Raw genomic sequence first — 22,071 nt, 5'->3', positions numbered from 1 at the left:
CTCATCTTCAAGATCATCTGAGACAGCAAGGCAGTGGTAAGCACTTTTGTTCAGCACAGGATATTTGTTTATAAAGTACAAATATCTCAAATGTACCCTTGCTCTCGTATTCCATAAAACGTTTCCCAGTGAAAACAAAGTAACAGGAAAGCTTTTAGAACAAGTCATGTTTGACTTTTAAAGTCTTCCTTGCCTTAGAAAATGACAAAGATGGCTGCCAGAGACAGTCACCCACCACTTCCCCAAACTAATGCTTCTTTCCCAACTAGGCCTCATTCTGTCCTATAATGATAAGTCTAAGACACTGAAATGAATGCTAAGGACACACTCACAGTTTCTCAATGTTGGCTGGACATTAGATTCACTCATGGAGCTTTAAAAATACTCATAATTGGTTTTCACTCAGAACAATTAAATCACAATCTCCAGAGTACAATTTAAGAGCTCCCTAGATTGATCTAATGTGCACTTTGGCTATAGGTTCACTATTGTGGTGTTTAGTAGAACTACCTTAGGACAGACTGTGTGCTTATAGGGAACAGTGCAGAGAAAAGGGAAGAAATTTACTTTTGGCTCAGACGTCATATTAGGATCTTTACATATATCTTAAATATTCCTTAGAATAAAACTTCATGGTAAATAGTTATATTCCTACATTAAAATGGATGGGAATTAAGTTGAACATATGGGAAATAGATTCTACTCTGTAGTGCTGCTGAACTCCGTTTTATTGAACAAGGACACTTCCCAGGAATATTGCACTTTCTGAAACCAGCAGTGTTTAAGCAAATAGTCAAATAACATAAATAAAAGGGTTGAAATAGATCAACAAACTACGGTCTATGGGTCAAATTCAGCCACTGCCTGTTTTCTCAATAAAGTTTTATGGGAAATCAGTCACACCTAGTCAGTTATTTTTTTCTAGGAGTACACTCACGCTACAATAGCACTGGTGAGCAGTTGTGACACAGACTGTATGGCCAGCTGAAGTTGAAAATATTTATACTATCTGGACTTTTACAGAAAAGTTTGCTGACCCATCACCAGCTGATCTGTAGCCTTTTTTAAGCCATGAAGGTCAAGAAACTAAAAAATTACTAAATTACAAATCATTTCATGGTCTTTTTCAAAAGTGAAATACCATCTAAGTTATCATAATATGATCTCAGAAATGTTGCAAATTTAATATCAGCAATGCATGTGAAGTATACATGCTACCTACCTATGCTTTTTCCCCCCTAATCTCAAAAGGGATGTTCATTTCAAAAGCATTAATGAGGGGCGCCTGAGTGGCTCAGTCAGTTAAGTGTCCGGCTTTGGCTCAGGTCATGATCTCGCAGTTTGTGGGTTCGAGGCCCGCATCAGGCTCTGTGCTGACCACTCAGAGCATGGAGCCTGCTTCAGATTCTGTGTCACCCTCTCTCTCTACCCCTGTCCTGCTTGCTCTCTGTCTCTCTCTGTCTCAAAAATAAATAAACATTTAAAAATTTTTTAAAAAGCATTAATGGAAAGTACCAGAATGGCAGCAAAACCAACATTGAAAAGTGGTATGGCATACATTTCTTGGGGGTTGGTAATATAGAAAAAATTCCAGATTGTTAAAAAAAAGAGGGTGTTTTATTTAAACAAGACCATATTGCTAGATTTTCTGCCTTGTTATATAATGAGGCAACGCCTAATCTACCATAGCTACTTTAGTCTAGGTTAATGACTTGCACAGAGCACATCTCTTCAATGAGGAGATGAGGGAGAAGGAATCAAACCTACCATCTGTCATTCCTTCCCTTCGATGAGGCAATGCTGGTTGTTGGTCCATTCGCCCTCCCTTGTGTTTTTTAGTGGGCCGAGGCCTCTGACTCTGACTCAGGGCTGCACTGGTATGACTGTCAGTAGAAAATGGGCTGGTTGGTCGAGGTCTTTGAGAGGAGGTAAAAGCTTTGCCTAAAAGGAAAACAAAGGGAATGTGGTACAGAGAATGTTACAAGGCAGTGGTTGTGTCTGTCTTGTGTTTCTGCTCTTACTTGGACTATCCTATAAACTTGCCTAGAGATGCCATTTGAGATACCAAATACTGGTACATCTCCATAAAAAAATGCCCTGTTGCATTTATTTTATCCAATTGTTAGTAACCAACACACTACCCACTGAAAAGTTTTAAGCAAATGGATACAAAACAAATCCATCAGCCAAAAGTTTGATATTACTTGATTTATTATTTAACCTTGATAATCTTGGTGATAGTTTCATGGATATATGTAAACCCATGCTGCTTTTACTTCTTAAAACTAAGGTAGTTATTTCTGAAATGAATTATGTACTGTCTTTTTTGCTTCATCAAATTTTAACCTTGGAATCTTATAAACTCTCTTAGAGCACAGAAGAAATGCCCTGAAGTAATTGCACTGAAAATTTACATGAAAGGTCTGCTCAGAGACATATATTAAAGCGACCTTACCACCCCTACAAATACACGATGAATTTTACCTCTTCTACTCAATAACATTAGTGTATAGTATAGGATAGATAGCAGGTTAAAACCACCTTGCGTATCCAAAGTGCAATGTGTATTGTCTGATGATTATTATTGTATATGAGCAGACTCCAAATTCCCATTGCAAAATGAAACTGTGTTATGTCCTTTTCTTGAGCTTTAGTACATATGCAGGGAAATTTATTTTGTGAAAAGGGTAGCTAATAAATTTTCAACATTTTATGATTTCAATACAGTGTTTATTATGGTGAGAGAGGGTTGGTTTATGTGCATGTATTTATTCTCTTGTGCATGTTTTCATTTCACACAAAATTATTGTATGTAGTTACACTTTCTTATGTCAATGTGACATGATATTGCTTAATGCTTTATTAGCTATTAGCATACATGCAAGATATGCACTTATGCCTTCTAATTTATTAGTTTCTTTGCACTGTCTCAGTCCTGTGCTTACAGCTACCCACAAAAAGCACTCAGGCAACATAAAGTTTCTGACTTATGCCTTATAAAGCAAGAAAATTCAAATAACCATTATATTACAACATATTTTAGTTCGGATGCTATATGAAAAATAAACCTCTGCAATGCTTGGGGGAAATTTTTTATATCGTTTGAAGATTCCTAATGCATACTCAAAAGAAATACTGATGTCATAATTCAAAGAAAATGTCTAAGACTGGTTTTTATAACCTGAGAGTTTAGTGAAGGGTCAAAATCGTTTTTCTTCACTTTACTATTTGAATACTATCAAGATTTCAAAAATGCATTTAAAGTTTCATTAGTTTGTTTTGTAAGGTAGCTCAATTTAATTCGTATAGTAGAAACTTCTTATATGTGCATTTAAGAATTACAGTCATATAAAAACATGGCTCATGCCAAAGTTATTTTGTTTCAGTAAAACAAACACTTACAAATTACTGATCTATTATCAGAATGACTCTCATATTTATTTTGGGGAAAATAATCAGATATATGAAAAATTATAAAATTGGTCCTCAATTATTCTCAGAAATGCAAAGTAGATTATGCTAAGGAGAGATATGCATGCAGTCATCATTTTATTCAAGTGGCAAATGCAGTGGGTGTATCTTTAATTAGCATCCTTTAAAACAAATAATACATTATTGGGTTAAAATTTTAACAGGCAAACAATTAATAAGACCACCAGCCATTTGAACTGTTAGACTGACAGCCTTAGACCCAGTCACCCCATGCTGAGGAAGCCTTCCCAGAAAACGCATTTGCAGAAAGAAACGGGGCAAAGGAAAGTAATGGAGATAAAAGCTGGATAATTTTAATCACTGGGCACATTATTGATTGTGTGAGAATTTTGCAAAGTGTGAGTTATTGAAAATTTAATGGTGATCTCAGTTGCAGCTTGGCTGTAATATAGAAAGGAAGCATAATCCAATTAATCAGCAGAGCCATGAAGGGAAAGGGAAATAGAGGATAGAAGGTGGTGAGTAGGAGCCTATTCTTGGCTCTGCAAAAGTAGCATTAGAAAAGAGTTCTGGTAACGGGGGATCCCATCCGTGGTCATGCATATTAAAGAAAGCCTTGCAGTCAGACTCACTGAGGAGAAAGAACAGGAGAAAAATAGCGTGGTGTCTAAAGGATGAGATTCTCTCATGCAAAGAGTGTGGACTCAGAGTCTACCAACCTGTTCTTGTAAGGCTGGTTCCTTCCAGCCTAAAACCAGCTTTATCTGCTGCTGCCACCAGTGCTTGCGCAAAGCTGCCGCTGGCAAAGATGGAGCCATCTGAAGAGCTACCTACACTAGATCTATGACTAGAAAAGTTACGATCCTCATCAGATGCAGAGCCCCATCCATTTACCATTGAACCTAAAAACAAATGTAGTTGTCTAGTGAGTGGTATATACTGGATAGCCCATCTGCTTGTACACACTCTGCTAAGGAACAAAGAGGCTGCCTCAGTCCCTCACTCCTCCCTGAGGCAAGTCTGGGTTCATCACGACTTCTTTAGCCACATGCAAGCATCATCCATGTTTTAAACATTCCCATTGCGGAAGAATGAATCTCATTTAAAACCTGTATCTGTTTGTAACACACAAACAGAACGTGTTTCATATGGTTCCAGGCTTAACATTGTTTGAATCCTTACATAATCATTTTCCCAAAGAGAATTGTTATGTATGTTTTATGTCCTACCATTCAGAGAACACTTTTGTTGAAGTAAATTAGGATGTATAAAGTAAACTTATCAAGGACTCAAATGAAGAAATAGTATGACTATATCTTGAATGTAATGCAGACTCTAATTTAATTTCCACTAAATATACACTTGTATACTGTGGAAGTGCTAGAATTATTTCAAGGATTTGAAATACAAGTTTAAATAGTCAGGAAATATAACAACAAATATTATAAACCAAAAAATGTATAAATGATATTAGAGCAAACAGACTTAGAACAAAAGAAAAAAAATGTGTCTTTAAAAATTTCTATTACTCTCAAAGCTCAGGATACTTTGTTGGTATTTTAATTATTTTAAGAATTTCAGTCTTCTCTTTGCTACTAATCTTTGTCTTAGAAAATTAACCATTATGAAGAATATAATTGGCATTATTATTGATTTTTCTGCAAAATACAACATAAAGAGGAAAACAATCATGCTTTGACGTGTCAGGAGATGTAAAATCTGAACATACTGAGAAATAACTTTTATTCTTCATTTTTTGGCAAGTTATTTACAATTTTATATATTTTTTCTTAGACCAAGTCACACTGAAACCATAATCTATGACTTAATACAATTAACAATACAATATTTATTAAAGTTATATACCATTATTTATGACACAGCAACGTGTAAAGTGTGGCTTAGCCTAAATTTTTTTTAATAGTTTATTGCCAAGTTGGTTTCCATCTAGCACCCAGTGCTCTTCCCCGCAAGTGCCCCCATCCATGACCATCATCCCCTCCCCCTTAGCCTAAATTTTTAAAAAAGAGAGTGTATAGAAATATTTATAAGAAGTTAGGTTTAGCTTTCTAAATAAACCAATCACATATTCACATTAAAGAGATTAAAGTCAAGTGCCATGGGATTTCCACTCACCACCCCCACCCCCAGCCCTTTTCTCCAATGTTTAAGAGACAATAGTATAGTCAGGAGTATTGCTGTGATGAAGCATTTGTACTTGTAGTCAAGGTCCCAGCACACAGTAACACCGGTTCATGCACTTGCAAGAGAGAGAAAACAGAAACCAAAAGGGTTAGAAGAATCTGAGAAGTTAAAATGGTGTTAAGTGTAGCAGAGAAAGATAGCGTTTTGATTCTATTTGCCAAAAGCACAGGGATACACTTCTTACTTTCCAGAAAAATTCCCCTGACACAGGCCACTGCAAGGAAGGACAGATAACGCTAGCAACTGAGCCTCCTCTGAGAGATCCATTTCTGAGTTAATAATCGCAAGTCAAGGACCGATAGCCCAAGACGAAGGGAGAAATGATGTCATGGGCTTTGTAGTATAATGCTACTGAGATAAGAAGAAAAATCAAAGTGGTTCAGCCCGTGATCACCAGAGACTATGAAACCCTAGAAATGAGGATAGTTTTGAAACACGTGAAAGCTTAGTCCTGGTCCCTGCTCTGTACTGTTTTCTGTGTTTCTAAATGTCTGTTGAACATCTGCAAATAAATCTGTGCCAGCTATCTGAAATTCACACTCCAAACAAGCATCTCCAATTTCCTTCCTAAGCTCCTCCTGGTTTCCTTCTGGTCCCTTTTATCTTCCTCATCATCATCTGAATTATTTTTTTTTTTTTGATCTATCCAGGATTTGGTTCCTTACTCAAAACCTGACCTAGTCTGCCAATGCCACATTCAACAAATAAGTTAAGCATTTGAGATCCTTCAGTATCTGCTCCAGTCTCCCTTTCTAGCCCCAGACCCTCTTAATAGCCTATGTACTCCCTCCCACAGCCTGACCGACGTAGCCTTACCTCCCATTCCTTAACACACTCTTGGATTGTCACTAATTCTATGGATGGCTGTCATACCTTAAAGTCCAAATCAATATTCCTTCTATCACCTTGATTCCACCTCACGTTGAACTCTGCCTTAGGAAGAATTTTTCAATCAATATCTCTACTTCCTGTGTTTTCCAAACAGTACGCATACAGTAGCATATCAGGTCTTTACAAACTACAGTTTGTTGCCTACAAATGTTTCTTCTTCTAGACAGTGGAACACTAGAAATTACCGACTATCACTTGCTCATTTTCATATTTTTTTCTATAGGTGTTTCGCCAGTAGAAATTCAACAAACATTAGGCATACTGCATTAAATGTCTTCAACATTCTCATGATTCAGCATAATTTCTAGGTGATTCTATCCCTTGTGCTATTTCCCAGCAATGAACTTATGTTATAGAAAAAAATGTACACAAAAGAAATTCTAGAGAATATAGTAAATATGAAATATAACATCAGTCAGCTTTTGTTGATAACATGGACAATAGGAAAATAAGTGATTTATTACCCAAAAGGGAAAATTTTAAAAATTATTAATATACATAGCTTGGCTATTCTTTGATACATGTGAATACAGATATTCTTCAATATCTTACTTTCTTCAATATCTTACTCAAAGTAAGATAATAATGTTATATTAAGTGACAGTTTACCTTTTTCCCCCCTGAATTCCCCATCCACATTCAACCATCTATATTAATGTACTTAGTCCATTTTTTAAATAACTGGGTCTTTTTTTTTCCGCTTGCTGTGTGGTTCTAGCTCGAGGATTTGGCATTTTGACAAATAGTCTCTGAACCTGAAAATGGAGGAAAACTCCTATATCACAGCAGTGCTCCTAAAGAAATGCCACTCAGGAACATCTCTTAACAGAGCTAGCTTGACTTTTTCAAAAACACTCTGTTCATCTCCTGTGATATGGGTTCCTTGTATAAGGATTGCAAAGTACAAGTTTGCCAGTTCTTAAACTGATATCAACTACTTTCCTGACTTTTTATCTTTGCTCTGCGTTTATCTCGATTGCTAATGCATCTTTCCTTACCCTCAGAAAACTCTGTTATTCATAAATTTTTCTTCGATGCCTTGATTTTTCTTTTCCTGGGAAAGAAGAGTAGTATAGAAGACATGGCTTCAAGTAGGTTTTGGCCAATATTGAAACAGCACTACCTCTGTTTTCTTTACTACTCTATGTAAGAGCTAAGAAATTAGACAGTCGACTTCAGAGTTGAAGAGACATGTACCATGGCCATGGTGGACCACAGGAATCCTCATCACCCCAAGCTAAAGAGAGGCAAGTGACCTTAGGTTAGTATAGTTGAGTTCACCTTCAGAATGGAAGGCAAGAAGGAAACAAATCAAAAGAAGGCAATAAATTTTCTTTTTCCTTTGTCCCTTTGATTTTATCTTTGATAGCCCCTCTTATCTAGTTAGGTATGATATATGGAATGGGTGTGTTTGTGGGGAATATTTTTAAAGAAACTTGACAATACATCATGAACAAAAATGTATATAACATATATTAAATTTCCTCCAGGTTGTAAAATTGTTTTTTTCTCAATATTTTTTAATTTTATTTATTTTAGAGAGAGAGAGCATGAATGGAGAACAAGGGCATTGGGAAAAGAGAATCCCAATCAGGCTCCATGCTTGGTGTGGAGCCCAGTGTGGGGCTCGATCCCATGACCCTAAGATTCTGACCTGAGCCAAAATCAAGAGACAGATGCCCAACTAACTGAGCCACCCAGGCACCCTATAAAATTGTTAAAAATTATTTATTTTTTATTTTTTTATGTTTTTAAATTTATTTTTGAGAGACAGAAAGCAACAGAGAACAAGCAGGGGAGGGGCAGAAAGAGAGGGAGACACAGAATCCAAAGCAGGCTCCAGGCTCTGAGCTGTCAGCACAGAGCCTGACATGGGGCTCGAACCCATGAACCATGAGATCATGACCTGAGCTGAAGTCGGATGCTTAACCAACTGAGCCACCCTGGCACCCCTGTTAAAATTTATTTGGCAATCACTGATTTCACTCATCTGTGACTGCCATTCTTGCTCTTCAAATTTAAGCATCAAGAATTATCTAAACATATATGTAAACCATTACAAAGAAAAAGAAGACAATGATAGGAAGCAAAGAAAAACACTGATTCACGAATTAGAAAGTAAGCAAGTTTGGGGATAACTGTTTTTCTTTCATAAAGGCAAATATGAAAATAAAAATTAAAAGATAAAAACAGAGAGGGAGGCAAACCATAAGAGACTCTAAAATACAGAGAACAAACAGGGTTGCTAGAGGGGAGGTGGGTCAGGAAATGGAGAGGAAATGGTGATAGGCATTAAGAAGGCACTTGGGATGACCACTGGGGGTTGTAAATAAGTGCTGAATCACTGAGTCTACTCCTGTAACTAACTTGAATGTAAATAAATAAATTTTAAAAAATTAAAATGAACAGAAAGTGAAAGAGTTCAGGTTACAAATTATACACAATCCATCCAATTTGACATGTTGTAGTTCCACACATAATCAATCGATATTTAAACATTTAATGAAAAATGAATTTATGTCACATAGCCAAATTTATTTGTGTTTACATTTTCAATCTTCCAAAATTTTTCAGGTTTAAAGTTGCTGAAAGGCTAAAACATCTCAAATTTATTCAAGATATTAAAGAAGAACTGCATACAGGACATTAAGTTGTTGCTCAAAGTTACTGAGCAGTAAAATACCATGATAAAGTGGCATCTTGCTGTGTCTCTATTACATCTTCAGCACTAAAATTAATTTATGACCAGTCATCAATTCATTTACATATCATTTTATTCTAAATCCTTCCTTGCTGATAAATTCTTGCCCTTAGATCCATTAAGCTAGAGTAAAGTCTGTGCTTTATAATATGACCCTGTTAATTGTTGCATTACCATTTTTATGAGATACAAAAACTGGCTGTCCCCCATTTTTTCAGACAATATTTAATCCAGGAACTCTTCTATTAAATGCAATCAGTCTAACTGTCTGTTAAATAAAATCTTCAGCTCTAAGTGTCTTTGAACAAATTAATCCTAATATTGATCCCTGCTTAAATGTAGAAAAACATGTCTAATATTTAGAAATTCTTCCCTCACTCAAACGTATTGAATATGCAACAATTCCACCTGCATTCCTCAGAGAGAAAGAACGTGTAATATATATGGAAAGTAAAATAAGCAATTAAAAAAGGCTTCCTTGGGACATATGACACCTGTTAACTTGTTTCCCTCAGATGAATATATGATATTCCCCTTTTATCTGTTAAATTCTCTAGTAAATATTTAATTCCTTTTTAAATACATCACAGCTGTTGAAGTAGTCTAAGAGAATGATTTCATTATTTTTAGCATTCTCTCTGAAATTCTCCTAATACTATAATATTTTCCTTAAGTTTTTGCAACAAAAACAAGGCATCAGGTCACACTTTTAAGTGGCCAATTCTCTAAAAGCTGTGTGGTCGAGTAAGGTGGTGAGGTGGCCAGGTTTTATTGTGTTCAAAACGATCTGGTTGGGAGTTCCAGTAAAAACCCTCAAAGGCATAAAATACAGAAAATATAGAACTGCGATTTCCTTTCAGCCGGGTTATTTATGTGGGGTCCAGCAGGGAAGGAAACTTTTATTCGCTTCACTTCATGGCTCTCAGACTCGGTTGTACTTTTTGTGATCAGTGAAGCAGTTAGAATCTTGGCTCCATGTTCTGGACACTTTCATTCTGTCCCCTCTCACATTGCCTTCTGTTTCTTTCTTCCTGTGGTGGAGTCATTAAATGCAGGAAACACTTGCCCTTGACTCCCATCATGGAAGACATAGACAAAAGTATTAACTCCTCTCTCTACTCTGTTGCCCCCAAAATGGTGGATTTGGCATTTAGGAAGAAATATGGCAAGCATAGTCCTAAACAATCCTAACTCAAATGGGAGTGTGATGTACTTTAATCAAGAGAGTTTTAGACTTTATTCCTACCAAAGAGATTTAAATTATGGCATAAATTAATTATATCCCCACAAAAAGTGCTGATACAGTTGGCTCTTGTTAGCATGAGTCACCATAACTGAATCTAGAACTAAATATAAGAAAATAAGTAATAAAATTTACAGCTAAAATTAATATTTTTACTCTTTATTAAGTGCATGGGGGGGCTAATGTTTCCAAAGATAAAATTATATGTCATATTTGTGTAAGTACATATTTATTCAAATATGTGCACACATATACACATGCACACAGAAAGGAAGAGAGAGACAGAGGAAGACAGAGATAGAAATTCGTATGTTACATAATAGACCAAGAGATCATTTTCCTTTTAAATATGTTAAATTCAGAGATTAAAAAAAAAAGTTGGTCAAATCCAGAGCAAGGATCATGGTAATTTATCTTAAAAGTAAGATACTTATTTTGAAAATTCTTTTGCCACCTATCAGGTGGGTATAACCTTAAAAGATGTTAAACCCCTCCGTGACCCAATTTCTTTATCTATAAAATGAGAACTAACATAGGGTTGTGACAGGTAAGTGATTTAATACATGTTAAAACTTTAGGACAGGGATTAGCAAACTTTCTATAAGATGCCAGATACCACATATTTGAGTCTCTGCTGTATCCTTTGTTTGTTTCATGTTTTCTTACAATCATTTAAAAATGTAGGAAACATTCTTAGCTCATGGAGTCACAATGAAAAACCAGGTCACTGCTTGGAACAGTGCCTGGTACTTACTAAGGACTATATATGTGCAAGCCAGTAGTATTCTCCCTGCTGTTGATAACATTATTATTATTATTATTATTATTATATCTGAATTCCTAGTCAACAGGTTGGAAGAAAGAGATCTGGTAAATGTTTGTTGTGGGAATAAATTAATAATATAGTCGACTTTCAAATACATTTTCCACATTACTGAGTTTTTGGAAACTGAATGTTTATTTCTCCCTAAAATCCATGTGTTAAAGCCCTACCCCCTAATGTTATTGTATTTAGAAGTGGCCTTTGGGACGTAATTAGGTTTAGATGAACTCCTGAAGGTGGGTTCACCATGACGGGATTAGCAACCTTTTAAAAAGAGACCAGAGAGTTTGCTGTCTCGCTCTGCCTGTGTGAGAAAACATGGAGATAGCTGGCTGTCAGCCAGGAGGAGAAATGGGCCAGGAACCAAATCTCCTGGCACCTAGATCTTGGACTTCCCGGCCTCCAGAACTGTGAGACATAACTGCCTTGTTGTTTCAGCCACCCAGCCTAGGGCATTTCGTTAGAGGCCTACCCAGACTAAGACACTGAGATTGTGGGATAGGCAACTACTGATACGTTCCTCTCCTCCTGCTTTTCCATTCATGGATCATTATTTCAAAAAGTAAGATGTATATCACAAATTACTTAGTTGTTTTGAAAATATTTGGAATTAGTATCATTATTTCTTTATAAAGATGGAGTCTGCATCTATTCCTTAATGTGGTTAAGCGTTGGAATGTTACATATACAAGCAAAACCTTGAATAATTGTACACACTGGCTTATTAGCCCATCTTTGTGTTATCGTTGGACTATCATTCTGGTTGGCTTTAGAGTTTCAGGGAATGGAATACAGCTGATTGTTCTGTTTAATAATAAAAATGGTTATTAGTTTCATGAAAATACAAATCTCTACCAAAGAATTTACGTGAAAGTAATGACTGAATTATTCACACCACACATGAACTTAGCATCCTGAGTAAATTATGGTAGGATTAAAATCCTCTCCTTGGGCACTTACCACTTTAAAACCATAAAAAGCCAACAGTGTCTGTTTTATTGTCCACCTTAATTAAGGCCATTAAACTAGGTTTAAGTGTCTGAAGAAAATATAAACATGTTAGAACAATATTCATCAGCATGTTGATTTCTATAACATTGGTCCATACATACATTCACCTTAGGGTCATCCCCATGTACGCTTCCATGTGCACAGACACACACATACACACACACACACACACACACACTCAAATACACTTACAATCCTATTTACACACACACACCTACACACACTCACACAGAGCTCTATATACAATCACACACACAGATATAATCACCAATCTTATAAATATTCTTTCACACACATTTATACACACTCACACTTCCTATATACACACTTTTTAAAGAAAATATACATACTTTTATTTTTATTTATATTTGCTTGCATTATACTTATATACTAGAAACAGAAAACAAATTATATCTTTGATCATACCTTCCCCACAAAATTACTGAAGAGCCAGAAAAAAAAAAGAGTTTCTTCTGGCTACTACCTGAGGACTACTTCTTTCACTGAGAAAATGTATTATTCATAGGGTAAATTCATCATGTAATACATACCTAAACACCCTGAGGTTTTTATATACTGCAGTAATTAAGCAGTGAATTCAAGTAGGAAAACAGACTGTTTTCTTAGCAATAAAAGCTGCATTTGGAATGAACTAGTTACAAGGAGAAGGCAGATTGGTTTTAACCATGTTCACATTAGACAGCCTCACATGTTACTAACAGGTGAGCATGTGAAAGTGCAACACGGCAGTCTCCTGACTTATATTTATAATATTTAATAAAAGAACTACATAGGCTATAGCTGGCCTTTTTTGTATGTTATTATTACAATTCTCACTGCATTCCTAATGGAGAAGAGTTCAGTATCATTAGTGAGATATGCAAACATATGCAGAATTTTATCCTGAAGGAGATGAGGCTAGACAGCCAGGCAAAAGGGCTTAACATAATAGTGCACTAATAAGTCAGCTCGCTGCATTCAAAGACTTAAACTTTTGCTTTGCCACCTTCAGCTGGGTCTGGATTTCAAATCGCAGCAGTTTATCTGGAGTTGTTAAGTCTTAATTAGGCTGGCAAGCAGACAGCCCCAGGTAAGCAAAACAAAAAAAATGGCTCATGCATCACACATTGTAGTATTCAGGAAGGCCTAGAGAGGAAACACGTAGGTCCTCATCCTTCTCCATCACTGTTCTAAAGAAGTTTCCATCAGCGTTGGCTGAAGTCTAACACATAGTGAAAAATCTTTGCAAGTTGAGACCATACAAACGAATTAAATGGGACAGTGGTAAACACCTAAGATGAAGATGATATTAGCAAGGTAAAGAGACTGGTGATTTTCTGAGAAGACCCAATGCCATGCAAAGGCAAGATCTACATTTGGGGTAGTTGTGTCTTTATAGTCAGGTAAGAGACATTTATGCATGTGTGTCAAAGAATAGATACTTAATGGAATAGAACGACTGAATGTTTACATTTCTCCAGATTCATTGTGTACACATGAGAATTTAAGGTTGTTGTTCTTTTTTTTTTTTTTTTTTTTAACCAAATTGGATAAACTTAAATCATTGGAAATAGGTTGCAGTCCTGGGATCATCTTAGGAGAGTAACAACTGCAACATATCTTAGTGAACAAAACCAGAGGAGGCCAGAGGATTAAACAGCAAAAATAACTATGTTACTAGGGAGAGGAGCAATTACAGAATGCAACGATATGAAATGCGTAAATGTATGGCTTATCTCGCTACACATTTTCTCCATTCTAAAAATGATACCTTGTGCAACCTTAGAGAGGCTCATTCTGAAGACTTGCTTATTTTCATCAGTGAATGATTTTACAGAGTGAAATATCAAGAAGCGTTTCGAGATTGCATTCACTTTGTATGTTGCTCTTGATACACAAAATATATCATTTCTAAAAGTCAAGGTTTTTTATACAATAGACTTGGTTCCCCAGCAGAGTGAACTTTTCATGAAAGCCCTGGATATAATTGAGTTTTCTTTCATGTCTTTAAAGCTTTTTAAAATTCATGAATTTTCTTATCATTTTTGCAGCAAAGCAAAAGTATTTCCAAATCCTTTTTGAATTTTGTGTTTAATATTAACATATTTAAAATGTTATAGAAATAGCTGGAGTGGAGTAAATCTTACATAAGAAAGTGTTTGATTTTTGACGCATTTGAATGTAATAAATAGGTCAGTTATTCCTATTAAATCGGTTCCCTTACCTGTCACAGAGCTGTCTAGATTGTCCATACTGGATCTGGGCGTCTGCTCTAGTGCCCTCAGGGGCCTGGGGGTTTCTAAAGCTTCTTCCTCATCGTCAGCATCATCATCTGGAACATCTGTTTCCAAATCGGAAATCAAGGCTCCGGACATGTAACCTAATGGTGGAACTGGGGGCTGTGGAGGTTGATTATTGCTTTGAATGTGCCTAGAATTCAAATGGGGGGAGAAAGGAGAATTCATTAATAACCCACAAAATTAGAATTAGAATTAAATAGCATGTTATGGTGACTACTTTTGTCTTCCTGCTCTCTATTAACTAATTTTGGAGCTTATGGTGATTTCTTATATTTCAGCAGAGACAATGGGCTATGTATATATAACTAGTCAAAACAATAACCAGATAGACTATAACACTCTTCTATTGGTATTTATGGGGTAATATATAGAGAAAAAAATACAGACCCAGTATTTTTTGTGTAAATAAATCATCCAAAGGAGAACGGGAATATTTGTACAAATAAATATTTAAAGTGGTTTTTTTTTTTTGGTACAATAAGAATACAATAATTTTGTTTCCAATTTAGTGCGGAAGCTCTACTCAGCTTGTAGAGTCCATATGATCTTCTGGTCCTTATGAAGACAAGATGTCACATGAAGAGTTAATACCAATGACCCTTCTCCCAACCATAAGCACATAGACTGACCTACATGGCTTTCTTTCTGCAGGAAACCCTAAGAATCAGGCCACTGGTTTTTCCACTTTAACTCAGTTTAAAGTAGTAATACTACTTTGTATTCAGGCTACTTATTTGTGCCCCTGTTTTACCTACCAAAATCTAAAACACCTAAAATACATAAAACATTCATCTTAGCATTTTCTGTGTTTAGAATATTAGGTGTGCTATAAACACACCCTTTGCAATGCATGTGTAACTTAAATCTCAACTTTGTGACGTAGACAGAATTATATTATCAGCTCTGTGAAGTTCAAACTTAAGTGATTTGTTTCATATAACATGATTAGCAATATGTAGAGCTGGACACTGGGTTCATTTGATTCACTTTGTGACTACTTATGAAGTTCTTCTAGGGGTACTGGGTGGCTCAGTCAGTTAAGCGTCTGACTTTGGCTCAGGTCATGATCTCATGGTTCGGAGTTCCAGCCCCACATTGGGTTCTATGCTGACAGCTCGGAGCCTGGAGCCTGCTTCAGATTCTGTGCCTTCCTCTTACTCTGCCTCTCCCCTGCTTGCTCTCTGTCTCTCTCAAAAATAAACACGAAGAAAAAAATTCTTCTGAATTATAAAATGCCATTATATATATGTAGTTGTCATTTGTTACTTGTTATTTGTTACTGCCATTATGGAGTGAATATACCACATATCTTAACATAGTAAATCTCTTTTTTGTGTGTGTGTGTGCCCCGACACAAAGTATTTAAAAGACCTTGGCTATTTAAGGCAGATGTAAAAGTGTTAAGAATTTTTACTTGGAGATTTTGAATTAGAGATACAATGTTATTTATAATACTTGCATTTTGGGGGCAATTATTTCATTCTTCCAGAATGTATTTAACATTTTTCTCCCAAATGCATTCTTGAACTGGCAACTCTAATGTTAACACCATTCTATATTTTTCAATGTTAAAGAAATCCTAGGATGTTAGTTGCTGAAGCCACCTCAGTATCATCAAGCACACATCTATAACTTAATGGGTCAGGAATCTGAGGTCCCAAGTCATTATCTAACATTCATTATAGCTCATTTATGTAAAAGTCAGGAAGTTCCTTAACTATAAGTACAGAAAATTTTGGGTTTGATGATGACATCTTATAAATGTTGCTTCAAACAGTTTGTGAATCAAGGATGGACTGAGTCAAGTCATGAGCAAAAGAATACAAGGTGATATTCATATATACAATTCCTTCTCTAACAGTGTGCATTTTGGTCCTGAAAGAGACCGAACTGACATTCTAGTCTAGTCTAACATCATTGCTGACACTTCTTGAATGGAACAGTTATACATTAAGGTAAAAAACGTATTCCTTGAGTTCAGCAGAACTAGGAGATAAACTAAAATAGGAAAAGGGTGCAAAACATTTATAAATTATCTTCTAGTGACAAGCACTGTGCCATACACTACATGGGTCAATATGAACAGAGTCCCTGGAGATGGAGCCTAGGACTTATTATCTTTTAAGTGTTCCTCCTGCGATGTTGATGTACAGCTCAGATGAGGAGGGTATTCCATTCCTGAAGGATGAGATCCTGTGTGAGCACATAGAGGCTCATAACTTTACAGAGCGAGTCAGCAATGACACTCTGGAGGACTGTTGGACTGAACAGAAACATACTCAGAGAAACAAACAGGGTTTGTCCTATGGGTACTTGGAGCAGATGGAGAAGAACTAGTTTGTTCACTCATTCAGCAGATATTTGTGCAACACTCACTAAGGGCAGTGCTCTTCTAAGAGTGGAAAGATAGCAGTGAATAATTGAAGTGAAAATCCAAGCCCTTCTGAATAATAATAGCTATATTACAACTAGATACTGTATCCTGTCTTGTATATGAGTAAACTCATTTAGATCTTTTTTTAAGATGTTATTTTTAAGAAATCCCTACATCCAACATAGGGCTTGAACTCATAACCTCGAGATCAAGAGTCACATGCTCTACTGACTGAGCCAGGAAGAATGCATTTAATTCTCACAAAAACATAATGTTTAATATAGAATTTGGCCCTGCCCAAAGAGAAGTTAGGCTTTTGTTATGTGCTCCAGGGAGGTAATCTCTAAGTTCTCGAATGTCCTCTCTGATAGAAGTGTCTTTGTTCACCTGGTAATCTTAGGCTTCTCCAGAAAGTCCAACAATGTGATTTATGGTAGGGGCTTTTTATCACTTGATATCAGTTTACCTTCTGGAGGAGCTACAGACTGAGGTCAGCCATGTAGATAGTCAACCATGTTCTATGTGACAAAGTTGCAAGAAAGACCATGAAGCTCAAGGTTCATGTGAGTTTCCCTGTATGGTAATACTCCGTGCATATTGTCACACGTTGTTACTGGGAAAGTAAGACTTTCCACAACTCCTTTGGGAGAAGACAACTGGAAGTTCTACCTTTGGAACTTTCCCAGATTCTGTCTCATGTATCCCTTCTCTTAGCTGATTTAAATCTGTATCTTTTCAATATAATAAACAATAACTTTCAGTATAATGGCATTCAGTGAGTTCTATGGTTATTTGTAGTGAATTACTGAAACTGACGGTGGTCTTAGAGACTATGCTTTTACATTGCATATGAGCTAATTAGTATTATCATCATAATTTTACAAATGGGGGACCAAAGCACAGAAATGTTAAGCAAGTTGCTCATTGTCATACAGCTTGTAAGTAGTGACACTGCTTCTGGTCCCAACCTCAGTTGCCCTTGGTCAATTCTAGACCAGGTAATCTGGAATATCTGAGGGTCAGGCGTATGTATCAATATATTTTAAGGTTATCCAGATTACAAAATGTAGGTGAATTTGGGAACACATGAACTATAATCTGTGTCATATTACTAAAGTACATGGCCGCATTTGTCAACTTGAAGGAAATCCTCTGGCTCTTAAAGCGGTTGGCTTCCACTTAAATAGTGGTATTTTATAAAGTAGCCTGATGTAAAACAATACTGTTTAACAGTAGATTTTCTATGACCTCTGAAAAAGTATCTGACGATTGAGAAAACAATCTTTAAAAACCTCTGGTTCTGAGAAAAGATCCTATGTTCATAATAATCTTTAAACAGTATTCTTGGTTTTAGTATCTTTTTTTACATTTTTCCATACTTTTAAAATAAATAGCTCATTAACATTGAGAATCAAATATGTCTCGTTATCAACTATCCCAGTAACTAAAACTGTCAAAAAAAGGCAAATACTATTTCATAAAAATTTAACTTCAAACACATCATGGAAATCAACAGAAGATAATCAGAGGTATGTCACTGAGATTTTGTTTTCAAGAATCAGACTTAATATGTTACTATTTGAGAGAGGAGAGTGCACATGGGAAAAAATATTGTACAAAATTGTGAGAGCTGGTCCTACTTGTATTTTTTTCCATGCTTGCACAGGATACCTAAGTAGATTGCCATCAATACCTAAGGAAAGGTTATGGGTTGATTAGAAAAAAGGAATTTGGCTATTCTAAGTTTTATTTTTAATGCACTTGCTGTTACTAATATTGCTGTTTTTACTTCCTGTCTCATTTTATTCAGCCCAAAGATCTTTTAGTAACTGACCATATGTGATTTGCAGAAGCTTACATTTACATATTCACGACCACATACAGAATTAATCACAGGCCCTTTGAAGAATCTAAAAGGGGCCTTTTATTAGGCATTGGAAGTGAGTTCAAGGATAAGCTAATTGAAGCTAAATTGTAAATAAGAAAAGATTCTGGTGTAGCCAAAAGCACTTTAGCATGAAATTCAGATCTGAATTCCTGCTCTGGGTCACTCCTTGGCCAGTTATATGACTTTGATCCAGTTATTTAACATTTCCTTGGTCAATTTCGTTACCCAGACGATAGAGGAGCTGCATAAAAGCATTTCTAACCTCAGCTGAATAGTTATATGAGAACTCCTTATGAATTTCTTGTAAAAGAATATCTCCTCTATCCCTGTGTTGAAGGCCTGAATCCCCTGACCTAAAGAGAATCCTTACCATGTTTGCTTTGCTATATCGAACTGATAGGCTCTGGTCAACTCGTCCAGGTGAGCCTGCAGCATGGGCTGCATCTCTTCCCGTGGGGATGGAGTAAGGGTTGCAGTGGACTGCTGTCCGAAGGAAATAGCTGGAGAAGAGGCCACGCCCCGGACCGGAGGTGTCGGGACACGATCCTCATCTTCTTCCAGTTCATCTTCCATGCCCTGGTGTAAGTATGTTTGAACTGGTAATGGCGGGCACCAGCTATCACTGTCATAACTGAAATTAAATGAGAAAATATAAAACCTATTGACACATCCATCCATACACACACAGACACACACATTATACTGGTAATAAATCACCACCACCACCCAAAACGTTCTCTCGGTTTATTTTGTCTGGATTTCAATGTGTTGATGGGACCATAGTAAATCACCTGGCTGTTATCTTAATTTCTAATCATAATTACTACTGCTATCTCAATATCTCAATCTATTCTTAGATCTTATTAGCTAATTGTTACCCCACAGTTACAAAAGGCAATAACTTCCTAACAAAGTTACTCACGTGGAAAAACCAAATTGCTAATTAAGGACAATTAATGAATTAATTTAGTGCTTTAGTGCTTGTAGATTTAACTACTTTCTTCTCCTGTTCATCCCTGTGTACACCAATATTGATAATCAAAGATGTGTCTAAGAACTTTACTTACTCTTATTCTAGATCTATGCCAACCTTTCAGTCCATATGCCATGTCAGTCATTAAGATTTTGTGCTAAAAAATGTATTCAATGGCTCTTTGATGCTCCTGATTACCTTTCTCAGTAAAACTCATCCTTGCCTGTATATTGGCAACTAAAATCTATAAAACAGAAGTTCAAAGGCTAGCCTGAAAAAATATACATTAAGAAGGAAAATAAAAACTTCTAAGAACAGTATTTTTTTAGGGACTCTGGTAAGGGAATATAGAAAATTAACCCAAAGAGTTTTCATTGTAACACAACATCAGTGGGATTTCTTTTGCATCTTCTCCATATACTATCATTTTCATAAATCAAAAAGATCCTAGTATGCTTTAAAAAGGAGACTTAAAGGTAGGATAAGCAATATAATTGAATGTAATTGTCCTATAAATTCCACTTCTACTGAATCTTTCTCCTATACATCACCCTACTTCCATAATCACAGATCAGAATCCTTCTGAAGTGAACTAGCTCATTAGCTTGCTTTCCTAGTCTCTTGGGATGTCATCTTCATCTCTTCTCTCCTATCTTCCATGTGGACAATGGGATTATATTTCTAAAATCTTCATTCACATCACACCTATGCTTTGAATTATTCAGTGATTATTGCTAATATAAGAAAAAGTTCAAATTCAATAGCTTGGCCTAAAAAACCCTTTCCCATCTGATCAACCTATCTTTCTAGCTTAATTTCATACTCTTTCCCCAACATCAGCCTACTGTATATTTTTTCTAAACTCTGAGTCTGATTATGACAATTCTCAAACCATCCGCCTGTGAGTTCCTGCTCTTCCTTCAGGTTCAGTTCAAATGTTGTCACGTTTAGGAGGTATTTTCTGCCTCTGCCATATGGAATTGATTGCAACCAGAAAACTTATATTGTGGTACTTGCCAGATTATATTGGGATTACTTGTTTCATGTCTGTTTTCTCCTACTATTCTATGAGATCTTTAAACTTAAGAGCTTTGTAATTTTCAACTTTGCATTTCTAGCACCTAATACAGTATGGCATATAAAATATTCTCATTAAGGAAACTAAAATTAGAGTGACTATAAGTGTATGTATGTAGTCTTGATCTCTCTTACAGAAGCTAATTTGTAAATGACCAGATGATTCTTAAATATTTTTACTCGAGTGTCTTCGTTTACCTTTTTAAAACTGAATTTATTTATAAAACATACACATGGATATTTCTAGCAGCTTATTCATAATTGCCAAAACTTGGAAGCAACCAAGATGTCCTTTAGTAGGTGAATGGATAAACAAATTGACAAAATTCATCCAGGGGCCAAATTCTAAACTTTTCCAAATAAAAGAATATTATTCAGTGCTAAAAAGAAATGAAATATCAAGCCATGAAAAGAATTAATGGAAAATTAAATACACATTACTTAGTGAAAAAAGCCAATCAGAAAAGGCTACATAATGTATAATTCCAAGTATATGACATTCTGGAAAAGGCAAGACTATGGAGACAGGGAGAAGATCAGAGGTTGTCAGAAGTTAAGGGAGGAGAGGGATGAATAAGCAGAACACAGAGGACTTTTATGGCAATGAAACTGCTCTCTATAACATTGTAATGGTAGATGCATGTCATTGTACTTTGTCTTAGCACACAGAATGTACAACACTAAGAGTGAATCCTAATGTAAACCACGGACTTTGGGTGAAATTGATATATCAAGGTCCATCATTTTAACAGTGTTATCACTTTAAGCGAAACATGGATAGTGGTCGGAGCTATGCATCTCTGGGGGTGGGGGGTATTCGGGAAATCTCTGTACTTTTTGCTTAGTTTTGTACTGAACCTGAAACTGACCTAAAAAATAAAGTGTATTTAAAAAATCCTTGAACTGATCATCTGTTTATTCAACAATCATGTGTCAAGTGAGCATGTAGTCCAGAGGGGCAGACTGACACTAGACAAATAATCGACAATACCAAGTACTATAAAAACAGGGAGAGGTAGGGTGAACCTGGTTTTGGGCTAGGACAAGGCTATACTGACCACAGGAAAAGGGGATATTCTAAGTAACACATATGGTGGCCCAGAGAAAGAAAAAAAGATAACAATATTTGACAGCATCAAATAAATATTTGACA

General features: G+C 36.0%; 1 protein-coding gene across 1 annotated transcript in view; it reads right to left on the bottom strand.

Annotated features, from left to right (window-relative positions):
- ROBO2 (roundabout guidance receptor 2) overlaps window positions 1-22,071 on the bottom strand; it is a 591,892-nt gene that overhangs the window by 14,233 nt on the left and 555,588 nt on the right. Inside the window, exons 24-27 of the mRNA XM_029939142.1 lie at window positions 19,239-19,499; window positions 14,531-14,736; window positions 4,152-4,334; window positions 1,768-1,941 (exon numbers count right to left, since the gene is read on the bottom strand). Of these exons, the coding sequence (XP_029795002.1) occupies window positions 1,768-1,941; window positions 4,152-4,334; window positions 14,531-14,736; window positions 19,239-19,499 (824 nt within the window). The remainder of the gene's footprint in view (window positions 1-1,767; window positions 1,942-4,151; window positions 4,335-14,530; window positions 14,737-19,238; window positions 19,500-22,071) is intronic.

This window comes from Suricata suricatta, chromosome 5 (assembly GCF_006229205.1).
Source record: "Suricata suricatta isolate VVHF042 chromosome 5, meerkat_22Aug2017_6uvM2_HiC, whole genome shotgun sequence".
NCBI classification, from domain to species: domain Eukaryota; kingdom Metazoa; phylum Chordata; class Mammalia; order Carnivora; family Herpestidae; genus Suricata; species Suricata suricatta.
This window is presented reverse-complemented; position numbering and strand designations above follow the sequence as displayed.